Source organism: Hibiscus syriacus, unplaced genomic scaffold (assembly GCF_006381635.1).
Source record: "Hibiscus syriacus cultivar Baekdansim isolate YM2019G1 unplaced genomic scaffold, ASM638163v2 tig00116971_pilon, whole genome shotgun sequence".
Lineage (NCBI taxonomy): Eukaryota > Viridiplantae > Streptophyta > Magnoliopsida > Malvales > Malvaceae > Hibiscus > Hibiscus syriacus.
The window spans coordinates 3,823,832-3,838,752 of record NW_024063495.1 but is presented as its reverse complement, the minus strand read 5'-3'; the positions used below and the strand labels follow the sequence as shown (position 1 = coordinate 3,838,752).

Here is a 14,921-nt window from a genome sequence, read left to right as displayed (position 1 = left end):
ATCACATTTTCCCTTTGTTCTCATAAAAAAAAATCCTTATTTCTATATATTGTAATACTAAAATATTGTGGCAAGTCGGGAATATTATATCCCAATACCTAAGTCAAAACCGACTAACACAATATTAGCTACCATTTGAATCTACAAATTTATTATTATTATTACTTATAATTGAAAAAGTGACATGATTCGAATAAGGTTAATGTCCCTTCTAGAGCTGTAAATGAGACGATACAGATCGTGAGTTTCTCAAGATCGATTCGATCAAAGTTTGATCAATTCTCAAATTGAATGAACTTGACTCGAACTCGAATTTTTAACGAACAAAACGAATTACTTAATATTATACTCAAAAAGCTTGCAAACAACTCAAAAATTTAATATATTAAATTTTTAAATTTAACTATTATTAGTTTTAGCATTTATATGTTATTATTTTTTAAAAAAATTAAAATATAAAATTTTCATATACTTAAGATTTAGGTTTTAGTTCAAGTTTAAGTTTCATTTGAACTAAATCTGAAAATATTTTGAGTTCAATTTTTTTCAAGCTCGAATCGAGCTCCAATTCTTGATTTTGAGTCGAACTTGAAAATTTTAAGCTCGCGAGCTTTTAAATCGAACTGAGCTTCAATTTTCTTTTATTTAAAGTTTGAATCAAACTTGATAATTTTAAGATCCTAAATTTTCAAGTGAGTCTAGCTCAATTTTGTATTTTTTGAGCGTACTCGGCACTACTCAAACCCGACTCGGCTCTTTTACAACCCTTGTATCTTAACCATTGAAACAAGAAAGCTACAAATTTATTTTTAATTCTGAATCTTTTATATTCACATCAGGTCATAATATTTCTATTTGAATCAAGATATTATTTTAGTTATCCGTTGAATAACCACCAAATCGACTAAATACTCGCATTTAATAAATATTAAAATATTTGTAAATAAAAAAAAATCCTTAAATATCCCAATCTACACTATATCTATTACCATCCTTCAAATTAAATCATATTCAAAGAGACGAAGACAATTCTGATTTGAAAACTAATTTAGAATAATGTAAATGCCGTCTCATTAGTTTGAAACAAGCCAACTACTCATAGAATTCGATTCGTTCTACTGGCAAGCAAGCATTTCACCAAACCATGCCTTAATATACAAGTAATCAATAGTCTAAAAGTGTCTCCTTCACCACCAGATTTTATCAACAACAAAAATACAAACCCTTTCCATACCATGATAGATCCTCAAAATATGACGACCCCTAGGTTATTCGGCCTAAAATGTAAGCTTCGGATACAAATATGTATCGAACAAGGTGTTGATCATGCGTATCGAACGTGGTGTGTACTTAGGCAAAAATGAAGTACCGGAGCAACAAGGTCGATAACATTTCAAAAAATAGAAAAGAAAGAAAAAATAGGATGTGCAAACATTCCAGTATTTCTCCATTACAACATCAGAGAAGAAATGCTTAATGGATATGTTTATCTATCGTAAGAAGTTTGAACTATAACCTATACAATCAACCAAGATACGAATGGCAAGCAAACGGAAAATACGTGACCTAAAACAACAACAAAAAGCAAAGCAAACCAATCTAATCAAGACAATCATGTCAGCAAGGCAGCAAAGTGCGGAACAAGGGAAATCCAGGACAGATTTAACAATGGAAGCCATGGCATACTGACAGCACAATGATAAGAATCAAAGCAATGAGGATACCCAAAACGATCAATTTTATCTTCATATTCTGAAGCCACATCTTTCTTCTCATCTTTGTTCCCTGCTGCCTAAAATCTTGGGCCTGTAATTCAGTTTTAAGTTTAATGCATATCGTAATTTTTGCATTTTATATTTTATTCGCATTTAATGCATTATATGGTGTATCAAAATAAGATGCAGTTCGAATGGGACTAACCTGTGAGCGAAGGTTCTCAGTTTTATCCACAAGCAACTCAATCTTCTCACCACGATCAAGGACCTGGTCAAAGAAAAGTGTTACTAACGAAAGAAAACAACATGCTACAACCAATGTATCTGAAGTTTCACTCTCTTTTGTTTGTCATTCCTTGAAGGTTGGAAAAGATGGTTATGCATCTTGCCGTGTCTTAACCCTCTAACTACACCTAGAACAGTAATGGAACTAGCAGCAATTTATTACCTTCTCGATGTTTTCCATCATGACACCCTTGACTTCAGAAACTTGAGCTTTCACTTTAGCAAGTTTGCTGATCTCTTCAGGATGGTCCACACAGTACTGCATATGCTCCTTCAATTTGGACCTATCATGTATAAAAAAGCTAAGAATATTTCCAAGAAGTCAGAAAATAAATCTATGAGAAGAAGTATAGAGAGCTGGATACCCAAATTCTTTATTCAGGCTTTTGGCCGTAGCAGTTGCTGCCTTCCCTCCTCCATATCTCTTGTTGAAGTCTTCCTTCACTCTTTCCAGAAAAGCAATTGGAACTTGCCTGCCAAGAGATTCAACAGCAACTACACAGTATGCTGTAGCACCAAAATCATACTAGAAGTCAGCAAGTAGATATATGACTGAAACCATCAAGTTTGGAAAAGGAATCTCTCTGGTACTCTCTATGAAGGCACCATGATGCATATAACCTACAGCTTCAATATCAATATGAACATTCTAGCACCCAAATAGCAGCTAAAAGACACAGCCAGCTGCAATGTATAAATGGGAGTTACATGGATATGCCCCATTGATGGGTATGATTAGAGGGAGAGAATCTTTGATTTAAAGGCTGATCATGACAGTATACGCTAACTTAAAATGTGTAACTAGGATTTCTCTTTTTCTTTTTCCTTGTTTGTTACTGATTATCCCTTCACAAGATTCCTTTGCTTCCCAACATTGTTCTTTACTTTCTATACATTAAGCATTCATTTGGTACCACCAGCATAGAACCCAGATGCAGAGAACATGCATCCACAAAGACGTTAACAGAGGACGGAAAGAGTTCAATAGGACATGCAACTAGCTGGGGGAAGGCACATAAAATCAGTACCAAATCTTGCGAATAGTAAATTATGCGAACCTTTAAACAATGTTACAATAACCAGATAACGTTTTAGACTCATCCAATTAATGCACCCTCACTGGATATTACATCCATTTGCTTATCTAAAAAGGAAATGGAAGACTTCTAAAGAAGAATATAAGTCCGTCATTAACACAATTATTTATATTCTTAATTATATTTTATACATCCAATCAAAACATCATTGATAATTAAACAGTAATATAAGAAAACATCATTAGCCCTCTGTCACACCCAAAAAACCTTCTTTGTAAGGAAAATTCACGAATACAATTAATGGTTTCAAGTAATATATCTTTGCTTCTTCTAATTGATGCATCACAAGATGGATAAACAGATAAACAAACAAGAGTTACATAAGGATATGAACATATAACATGAGTTAAAAATCAAGAAAATCAAAGTAGAAAAATTCGTAAAAATGGAATCCAACGCATCATTTATACACAATCAAAATGTTCAAATTAAATCTCATCCCCTCCGCTTTGACCAAACAAAACATTGTACAAAACTAAGATATGAAAACATCAAATCCATACAAAAACACCTAGCAAATCAAAACTAAGCCCAGATCCAACACAAGACAATAATAATAAACACATAAATAAAAGCCAAACAAACAAGTAAACAACAAAACGGATCACAAGCCGATTAACACATTCGAATCATTAAGCAAACAATCAGATTTCAAAAAAAGGTCAACCAACTTTAAAAAATAAAAGATCAAGATCGCAAAATCGCAAGCAAACAAAAAAAAGTTCTTACTGAATCCATTTTCAACGAGGTAATTGAAGGTATGGCCATCGCAGTTATAGGTGAACTTGTTATCGGAAGCCGGGAGTTTCTGGAGACATTGAGCAGCGATAGTGGTGAAATTACCGGTGAAATCAGTGTACTCGGCGAGGATCACAGTTCCGCGTGCCACGAAGCTGTAGATCAAAGACTGTTGTCCCATCTCTTCAAAAACCCTGAACCTTCACAAACAACTGATTCAATCGGCAAAAGTCTAAGAGAAGGAGAGGGCGATGAGATCGGAGCAGATATAGGAAAATGAAACAGATGCTGGATTTGATGCAAATATTATATATATATATACATACATATATACACATACACACACACACATACACATAAACACGTAGGATACTTGTTTGTTTGTATTATTAAATTCATCTATTGAACCAAAAAAAAATCATCTAGAAAGAGAGAGGAGAAGAGATATTACCTTGAAATGGTGGGAGAATTTTGGGTTGGTCGTAAGGTGAACAATCACGCGGTTTTTTTTTTTTTTTAATTATTTTTGTTTGTTTTCAAAATCTTTTCGGGTAAACTATACAATGTTGTTCAAAATTAAGTTTCATTTTGATCAATAAAGTTTGAAACTTTATGTTTCGATCACTATCACTATACATGTCAATCGCTCAAATTCCGTCCACATATAATTAAAAAGAATATAAATTACTTGTTTAGTCAACTAATTATTTACTTCATTTTTTTTTGTTGTAAACTTTTTTTTTCAAAATCATTCTTATTTCATGTTTTATTACTATTTTGCCCACACACCATTAATTAATGGTGATGCTTATGTGAAATTGTTTAATTATTTTTCAATTTTCATGTAATTATTCATTTATTATTTTTTGACAAGAAGAAAATGACTAAAATCGAATCTTGACCCTCTTTTATGCTTATTTTGTGTGAATAGTTAGGCATTTAACAAAATTTTTTTGATATTTTATATTTAACATTTATTGTATTTGTTAGAGAGTTTGTTAACGTAATAACAAAAATATATTTAGAAGCAAATTAATTTATTTTTCTTACTCTTACAATTCAGTTGTTTCAATACTTGTTATTGGAGGTTTTGTTTCCATGTTCGCATTAAGACTACCAAAATTTTCAAAAACGAGTCTGGGTCATGGGTTTAAGCAGCTACGTCTGCATAATGCGTACGTTGTCAATTGATTAAGAAAATAATCTTGGATTTTCCCTTTTCAACTATAAATTCATAATTCTTCAAAAATCACCTCTATGAAATAAATAAATCTTTAAAATTTTTAATATAATTAAAATATATTCATATTCGTAAAATCGTATTAAAATCTAAAATGTATAAGTATAATGATGTATTTTAGACCAAATTTCAATATGGAGTAATTTGAACTCAAGAGGTCACAGTTGTTAAGAACTCCTCATTGCCATTAAATCAAGTTATGTGGTTCAATTTGTTGGTCAAATTGTAGTTTCAGTCCCTTTATTATGCTCAAATTTTAATTTAATCATTATACTTTAGTTTAACATTATTCAATATCTTTATTTTTATAATATCAATAATTTAATATCTTTATTTTATATTATGTCTGAATAATATCACAAATTTATCAAACATCAACTCAATTAAAAATTTAAAATAATACTTTTATAAAAATTAAATGATATTCTAAAATATTTTTTTGTAAAATATTTTATCTAACTCAAGTTACACCTTAAACCATCTCCCATCATAAATGATGTGTACTTTATAAATGGCACTTTTGTTGTTCATATATTCTTTTCAACATGTTCACATGTCCCAAAGTCCTTATTATTATATTTAAGCAAATCAAGCTTTGAATCAGTTAGAAACTATTATTAAATTATTTTTGAATTGAAAATGTTGATTGTTGAGAACAATCATTTAATTTTTTTTTTATAAAATGCTTAAACTCTATGTTATCTCTAATGGTAAAGTATACAAATGACCCTCGATTATAGAGCGTTACTCTATTGAGTCCCTAATTATTAAAAGTTATAAAATAATCCATCGATTATAAGACGTTATTTTGTTGAGTACCCTAACTATTAAAATTTATAAAATGGTCACCCGACTATTCATATGTTCTTAACTCATCCATTTTGTTAAAAAAATTGACGGTCGTCTGAGCTATACTTTAACATGTTGTCTGAGATATGATAAAATTATATTTTAATGATAGCTTCTAGCATCGCCATTGCTTTCAAGCACTTACTCGATGGCATAATATTTCAAGCAGTGGTTTGACATCGTAATGTAAACACCGGGATATTTAATTAGACTTTAGGGGATATCCCCCAAATGAAACACCTGGGCCAAATGCTCCGAAAAAATAGAGACAAAAATAATCATTTTGGTAAACATTAGAGGCTAATTTTAGTATTATACCTAATATATATTTATTAAGTTTAAATAAACAAACATGAATGAAAAAATATGTTCATTTATTAAATGAACCATTTTAAGTAGAGATACACTTTATTTATTTATGTTCACAAATAAACTCATTTATGTATTCACATGGAGTTTTAGTTTGCATATTTAAGGTTAATATGTTTTCTATTAAAATAATTAAAACTTATTTATGTTTATTTATGTATTTATAATACAATCATATTATATTTATATTTATATTTAATTATTTATATTTAAAAAAAATTAAATGTGTTCATTTATGTTTTGTTCATTTAAATATGTTTAAAAATATGTTGGTGTATATATTTGTTTTGAGCTTATAGACATTAAACGAACACAATTATACATAATTTCAAATAAATAAACATAATTATATAATTTTAAAATTTTTAAAAGCATAAATCAGACATTAATAAACTTAAAAATAAATAAATGAATAATAACATGAATTTATTCATTTAAATTTAATTCATTTACAATCCTTTTATATACCAAAATTTGCATGCAAAATTATTTATTTATTTATTTATTTGAATAAATATCATTTACCATTACAAAAGAATCTATAACTCGCTTTCCAAATTACACATTGATATCAAAAAGGGGTTTTCCAATGCTAAACACATTGATATTTGTCGCCCTTAACATTTACCAAAAATGTAAAAGAAAAAAATGTACAATGTCCGCCATTGTTGAAGCTCGAAGCTAACACTGGTTCTCGTACATTCAACGTTGATCCAGTCGACAATTAACAATATAAACATTAAAATAAAGTTGCAAAAGGCCATAATTTTATTCTTCCATCCATTTTTACCAATTGGAATTGAGATCTAGTCCATTTTGGTTGACTCCATCTGGTGGACTGATCGTCACGTAAAGCAAAGATATGACAATGGACAAAAGGCCAGCCCAGACGTATATGATCGTCGGCACTCTTCCTCGTCGTCCCATTAACCCTTTAACGAACGGGTACATATGGCACAAAACCCAGAATGCGAAGAACAATCCTCCGAACAGTTGAGTCCATTGCGGTATGACGGAGTATATGGTTCTCGACACTCCGATCACGATGGCGAGTAGTGTCACGATTATGATCGTTAATGGAACTATGAAGAGACTGGTCCATTTGACGAGGTAAAGCTCGGCGTAGATGTCGTCTTCGTCTTCTCCGGCTGATTTGGATGTCAATGTGAAGGAGATTTCGATGCCGGCGAAGACTTTGAGGAGACCTTGGATGACGGCAACTAAGTGAGCACTCGAGCCGCCGATGACCCAGAATTGTTCGTTCCTCCAAAATTCCTCGAGGCTGATACCAGACCACCGCACTTCAAGAATTGAAATACAACAAAGGGTTAAAGTGATGACGAGGAGATACATAAGGAATGAGATATTCAGGCCTTGGACAATGAACTGGCCGGAGAAGAGGGAAAGCGCCGGCAAGAAGCAGTAAATGACCAAGAAAATGGAGGTGAAAGGGTAGAATCCGACGTTTAGATATGCAATTCGTTGTAGGAATTTGAGCCGTCGAGTTGCAAATAATGGATTGTTCCTTGAAAAAAAGATTTCGACCGAACCCGTGGCCCATCTCAACACTTGGTGAAGCCTATCAGTGAGGTTGATCGGTGCAGTTCCTCTGAATGCATCGCGTTTCGTGACGCAATATACCGACCGCCATCCACGATTGTGCATTCTATAACCCGTCACCACATCCTCTGTGACAGAACCGTAAATCCAACCTATTTTGCCACCCCAATCAGTGTTATCTTCGTACCAACAGGAAATGACAGCGACGGCCTCGGCAACCGTGGGAGCGTCAAGCGGTTGTCGAGGTGTCAGCAATGCACCGGGTGGTCGACCATTCTTTACCGACATGTGATCAGCAAGAGGACGTCCTTGGTACTCCGCCACGGGTATGCTCTCGGTGAACAATATTGACTCGCCGAATCTCTTCGGAACGTCCAAGTCCGGATGCACATTTAAGGGCTGTGACTCATCATCTACCGGCCCAGGCTTTGTTTGAATATTATCAACCGGTGACTTATTCTGTCCGAACACACCTGTATACTCGTTCGCTCTCGGTGGATGGAATCCATAGAGTGCATAACGTCGGAACATACATCCAGTTCCGACGTACACCGGCCCTTGAAGACCGTCAAGGGCTCTCATACTTCCTGTTGTCATAAAAAATGATTCGAATCATTAGAGTTTCTCAGTTAGATTTAAATAGAATATAACAAGACAATACCATCAAAGAAGACGGTGTTATGATTGGCATATCGATCCGATGGATCGATCCCTTCGAATCGTTGTGGGAACTGAATGTAACAAATCCGATCGCCGCCGCGATCCATCATGAAGCAAATCCCTTCCTTGATGGCCATGGAATTATAGAAGTAATGGTCACAATCCAAGTTGAGTATAAAGGGTCCATTGGACAATATTGCAGAAGCTCTAACCATGCCATTCATGGCTCCAGCCTTCTTGTTGTGGTCAAAACCTGGACGTTTCTCCCTTGAAACATAGGCGAACATGGGCAGCCTTATGTCAACCCCTGAGAAGTCTAGTTTTTTCTCATCTGGGTAACCCATCACTGGATCTGGTTCTGGGAATTTACTCATCACCTATGGCAAATTTGATAATTAAATTATCATCTATCGATCATGATAAAATTAATCTTTGTTTTGATCGTTAAATTTACCTGTAAGATTCCGGCATGGTCGCCTTTGGAATGGTCGGCAATTGGACTGAGCCATGTCCCCGGCCAATGTGTTCCGTCGGCCATCCATGTCGCCTTCTCGACTTGAAAATCCGGTGGCAACGACCCGCCGTTCTTTTCTTTGGCAAGACTTTTCTCCTTTATTGCCTCTCTCTTGTTGTGGATGTCACATCTTTTACGTATAGTCTCCGGAAGACCATTGATCCTTACCTTGAACTCGTCGTACTCTCTCTTTATCCACCGTCGATCCTTCACGAAATCAGGTCGTTTCTTGTTCTTTGTCGGATCGGTTTTCAAGTTGAAATAGCTGTCGGGGTTCCTAGGTTCAATGTCGTGTTTCCGACAAAACGGTACCCACACCTCAGCAAAACGGACAGCCTCGGCCATGGCCTCAAATGTAAGGATGGCACCACCATCATCTGAAATATAGGCAGAGAGTTTCTCAACAGGGTAATTAGCAGCCATGATGGATAGGATGGTGTTGGCAGTGACGAGTGGAGGCTCCTTGTCGGGATCGGCCGTTGAGACAAACACATCAACACCAGGAAGATCCGATCGACCGGTCGGATTCGATGGCGAGACCTGCTCGAATTTCTCATGTAGCGCGACGAGATCAGTTGACCGATTGATAGGATTCAACTTTGGAAGACTGTCCAATAGCCAAGAGAATGCGAACCACGACTCGCACACACATGAAATGCCCCACAGCCACATCGCATCAGGGTTTGGGTTACGCCAGCGCCAACTAAGGAAGAAAAATAGAATAATCAAACGTAGCAATATCAAAAACCTATAAGGGCTAAGAATACTAGACTTAATCGGGATCTTCCTCGTTAATGGCTTCCACGGCTTATCCATGAAATCCGACATTGTCACACCCCCATTGGTACCGTATTGATCATCGTTGTCTTGCCAAAACGCACTACCGATCCCATACTTGGCCTTCGACTCAAACAACCAACGATTATGATCAAAATCACCCGTCTGGCTCCTTAACAACATGGACTTATTGTTCACCGATTTCATCACTGACACCCTTTTATCCGCTTTCGAACCATCATTGCCGCCACCTTGAGAGCCCGTTGACGGTTGGTTATCAGGCGTAGGTGGCATCATAACGGTGTAATTTATGTAATCGTTCTGGCTCGACTGATCACCGGACATATCGACGTCGTCGTCCCTGGACAAGCTCACGATACGACCACTTGCTGTCCTGCGGGTAAATTTTACTCCTTGGGGCGATTGGGGAGTGTTGGTTGATTTCTTATTTTTGGATGTGGCCATTATTTGTGGTTGCTTTGATTAGCTTTGAGCAGCTAAACAAAGCATTATTATTTTTTCTAATGTGCAAAAATGCACTTTTTATTGTTATTTTAATGTTGGAATGGAACATGGGATTAAGGTTTTAAACAATGTTTTTACTGTTTGTTTAAGGAATTTTGTTGACTGCTTGAATGGTTTAAAATTTTGTTTTAGTTTTTCGTGTGTGTTTTCCTTAGTGGCGGAGAGATGTTTACTCCCTTGCTTTAAGCTTAGCCTTTCAATTTCATTTATATTTCATGTGGTTTTGAGATGTAGATTTATTCCTGGGCCTGATATTTTTGTAAAATTTTTAAAAAATAGGTTTAAATAAAAATAATTAGTCAAATTTCAGAAAGAATTTTTAAATTTCAAGTTTAATTTAACTCGGTTTGAATATATTTATTTAATGTTTTATATATAATATTTATATTTATATATCAATAAAACCAACACAGACTATAAATGGTACGTAATTGTACGGGGTGGAATTGATTTTTGTTATCTCTAACTTCTACCCTATCTCAATTTTAACCTAATTTAATTGATTTCATATTTTATCATGAAAATAATCGATCTTGAAAATTTTGACAAGAATGTCGACTTCATTTGAATAATATTAAGTTAATTTTTAACCTATTTACGTTATTTTTAACCTTAAATTAAGTTAATTTTTTTAGACTTTCGCCAATATAATTGTTGTTTTTTATAGAAGACGCTAATTTTATTAAAAATAAAAAATAACTAAATTATGATGAAGTTTTACAACTACAACCGCAAACTAAACATATAATAAGAATATTTTTCCAAACACAAGAAAACTAGCCACTTAAGATCGCATAAGGATCATACAAGGAAAATGTTAAAAAAACCTAACCGAATAAACTCAAACAAGAGATAAATATGAATAGATTTAACTACATCAGCAAACGAGCCACAAAAAGGAATAAACTCATTTTCCGGCATAAATGGATTTCACAAGGATACTGCCACAAGAGTGCCAGTCTCTGATCATATCGTTGACTTCGCCGGCGGATGTTTGCCGGTCGACGATGATTTTTCCTTCTTTGAGATCAGTTGCGGACAGTGATGCAGTGTGGGAAAAGTTCTTGCCTTGTGATTATAACTCCATCGTTTCATTATCATCTTCGTTGCTTTCAATGGGGAAGAAGGATCTTTACTCTCATCCCATCCTCATTCAAAATGGTACCATGGTAAGCCCCAAAGCTGTACTTCGTATAGTTAATTTCCTATCATACATGTACATCCAGCCACGGATCTAAAAAAATATTTTTAAGAATGAAAATGCATATATCACTATCGATAAAATAAATAACAAATGAACGAAGTAGTGTGATGTTTAGCTCCAATTTCATAAATAAAATTAAGGTAAGTGGTGTGTAAACAGAGCACTTTCAATTAGACTTTGACATCTCTTCCAGAATCTAGGTTTGATTTAAATGAATAGTCATTTTGACCGTTATTTTTTTTAATATTTTAGCTCTTAATATTTCATTTTATAGTAAATTGTTTATATTTTAGAGTGTTAATTAACCAGTTTTAATGATTTATACCTATAGAGGAATATTTTTATCCTAAAATGAAAAGATCAAAATACTCAGAAAAAAAATAAGTGTCAAATTAACCATTTTAATAAGTGGTGTGAGCTAATTTTGACGTCTTTTATTTTATTTACTTCAACTTCATGAATTCCCTCTGTTTCTTGAAGTTGCTGAGCTCGTACAAGTGTGGTGGATCGATGTGAAGGGAAAGATCGAGACCCGAGTTTTATCTCCCAACACAAACTATGTGGTATACCTTGTGTTTAATCTTAGATATCAGGCATATAATCGGGTTTAGGCAAAGACCTGTTGGTTTAAATGTCAATGTCGACGGAGTCGCTTCAAGGGAAGAGCGGAGGGTGTCGTACTGTCGTACCCGGGCGACGAGTCCTAACATGTTCGAGAGAGAGGAGACGGGTGGATGGAGGCCGAAATGGGTGAGTTTTTTTAATGAAAGTGATGATGGTGGAACTGTGGAGTTCATTCTTAAGCAGATTGACACAGGTTACCCTAAGCGAGGCCTCATTATTGAAGGAATTGAGCTTAGGCCTAAAGTTGTTAAACAATGGGCATAAGTGCCTATTGTTTTGTTGTTTTAACGACGGTTATCATATTGAAAACGAATTAAAATTTTTATATAATATATGATAATCATGTAATTATTAATTTTTAGATAACATAAATCATTAAATTGTCTCAGTAATAAAAGATAGTTTTATTCTTCTTAGAGGTGTTTGTGCGTTATCAATTGGCTAAGAAAATTTTGAATAAGTACTATATCGTAATCACCTCATATTTTTAAAATATAGATAACAAATATACATTTATATAATATAAACATGATAAAAAAATAAATTAGTAATGTGTTAAATTCTATATAATTTAATTATTTAAACATACAAAAATTATGAAGAAGGAACGATGTCTTTAGGCCTAATCTCAATTCCTTCAATAATGAGGCCTCGCTTATGGAAATTTGTATCAATCTCCTTAAGACAAAACTCCACACTTCCACCATCACCACATTCATTCCAAAACTCACCCATTTCAACCTCCATCCACTCATCTCCTCTCTCTCTCAGATGTTGGGGTTCATCTCGTGAGTCCAACGACACCCTCCGCGCTCCCATCGGGATCATTCCGTCGATATTCACATTTAAACCTACGGTTCTTCTTCTAAACCCGCTTGTATGACGATATCTTAGTCGAAACACAAGGTATATTGCGTAGTTTGTGTTGGGAGATAAAATTCGGGTCTCGATCTTTCCCTTCACGTCAAGCCACCATACTAGTTTGAGCTCGGCAACTTCGGGGAACCTGTCAATACGTTTAGTACCAAACTATCATTTTTTTCCATTTTAGTCACTCAACTATATTTTTTCAAAATCATATCTAACGATTTTTTTTTGTTTTATTTTGCTCACCCGTCTTTAAAAAATTAACAAAACTACTGACATGAGATTTTCTATTTCTTTTAATGATGAAGTTGTATTATTTTATGGTGATCAGTCAACACCATCATTAATTTTTTAACGACGGATGATCAAAATAAAACTAAAACTAAATGTTATGTATGATTTTAAAGAAGAAAAATAGTTAGATAATCAAAACAAAACAAAAGTAATAGTTAGGGTGCTAAATGTGCAGTTTTCCCAAAAGAAAATGAGATGGAAATAAAATTGTATTCTCTTTTAATTTTGGATAAATTACACGTTTAGTATCTAAACTATCAATTGTTATATGTTTTAGTATCTAAATTTCTATTTTTTTAAAAATTATACCTAAAATTTAGTTTTTATTTCATTTTAATATCCATCGTTAAAATGTAACGAGTTTAGTGCCTAAACTATCAGTTTTGATCCATTTTAGTACCTAAACTTTCAAAAAAAAAATTTAAATTTAAATTTTTAATGGGAGTACTAAAATGAAACAAAAACTAAATGTTAGGGATGGTTTAAAAAATTAGAAGTTTAGGTACTAAAACGAAAAAAACTGATAGTTTAAATACTAAACGCATAGTTTACCCATCATATTTTCCATCCATCCTACCAAGCACACCAATATAAAAAAAATAATGACTTTTATCCGTTCACTTTTTCTACCCGTTTAATTTTCCTTTCTTCAATTTTTTCCACCATACCAAGCAAAGCCTAAGGGCTATTGTGAAAGGAGAGTATAAGTTTAAGGGCCGAATGTATAATTAAATCAATTTAAAAAGATAAAAAAGCAAACCTAGAATCTGGTTGGGATGTCCAAATCCAATAGGCAGGTGTATCTCCCCATATAATGGAAAGTGCTCTTGCCCCCAGCATATACCATTTTTTCCCACTCCTTTTCTCCAACTGAAAGCTCTGTTTCAACACCAACATCCTTAATTTTTGAAAATAAGTCCACAAAAATCTTATTCTCACGAGAATAACAATGATTTTCCATGACATGTTCAAAACAATTTGATCATCAGGAATCAAGAATCAAGAATACCCTTTGCAGAGCAGATATAGATATACATATACATACACATAGATGGATCGTAGGGGCAGCGGGAGAGGCAATTGTACTCCTAAAATTTTCACCTATCATATATTTTAGATTTTTTTTTGTTAATAGTCTATTTTCGACCCTAAAATTTTACAAATTCATCTCCCTTGTAATTTTAAAAGATAGTCTCTCTGCATGAGCATATAAGCTCTAGGGCTTACCATGGTATCGTTTTGGACGAGGATGAGATGAGAAGATAGATGGAAGTAAAGATCCTTCTTCCCCAGTGAAAGCAACGATGATGATGATGATGATGAAACGATGGAGTGATAATCACAAGGCAAAAACTTTTCCCACACTGCATCGCTGTCTGCAACTGATCTCAAAGAAGGAGAAACCATGGCCGACCGGCAAGCGTCCTCCGGCGAAGTCAACGATATGATCAGAGCTTGGCACTCTTCTGGTAGTATCCTCGTGAAATCCATTTATGCCGAAAAATGAAACAATAACAATTGTTAATGTAGGGTTTTGTTCTTTTGTGCTTGTCGGTTTCTCTGGCTGATGATATATTAGCTCCAAATCCTTCTTTGTTAAGTT

The 14,921-nt window shown here is 34.1% G+C and overlaps 2 protein-coding genes and 2 pseudogenes across 3 annotated transcripts; 1 reads left to right on the top strand and 3 right to left on the bottom strand.

Annotated features, from left to right (window-relative positions):
• Positions 1-1,413: 1,413 nt before the first annotated feature.
• LOC120192041 lies at positions 1,414-4,357 on the bottom strand (annotated as a pseudogene).
• Positions 4,358-6,739: 2,382 nt separating this feature from the next.
• LOC120192040 (cellulose synthase-like protein D1) lies at positions 6,740-10,346 on the bottom strand. 2 transcript variants are annotated; one of them, XR_005522753.1, is made up of 4 exons: positions 8,968-10,346; positions 8,515-8,890; positions 6,922-8,440; positions 6,740-6,750 (listed from the first exon to the last, which is right to left on the bottom strand). XR_005522753.1 is itself a non-coding variant. In XM_039194891.1 (3 exons), exons 1-3 carry the CDS (start codon positions 10,267-10,269, stop codon positions 7,080-7,082), a joined length of 3,039 nt encoding a protein of 1,012 aa, XP_039050822.1. In that variant the 5' UTR covers positions 10,270-10,346; the 3' UTR covers positions 6,832-7,079. The 2 variants fall into 2 exon arrangements, 1 of the variants encoding a protein (XP_039050822.1); XM_039194891.1 differs by lacking the exon at positions 6,740-6,750 and having other exon boundaries at positions 6,832-8,440.
• Positions 10,347-11,252: 906 nt separating this feature from the next.
• LOC120192154 lies at positions 11,253-12,421 on the top strand (annotated as a pseudogene).
• A 330-nt stretch (positions 12,422-12,751) lies between these two features.
• LOC120192153 (putative F-box protein PP2-B12) lies at positions 12,752-14,809 on the bottom strand. Its single transcript, XM_039194988.1, has 3 exons — positions 14,546-14,809; positions 14,079-14,197; positions 12,752-13,163 (listed from the first exon to the last, which is right to left on the bottom strand). Exons 1-3 carry the CDS (start codon positions 14,807-14,809, stop codon positions 12,752-12,754), a joined length of 795 nt encoding a protein of 264 aa, XP_039050919.1.
• Between the last annotated feature and the right edge of the window lie 112 nt (positions 14,810-14,921).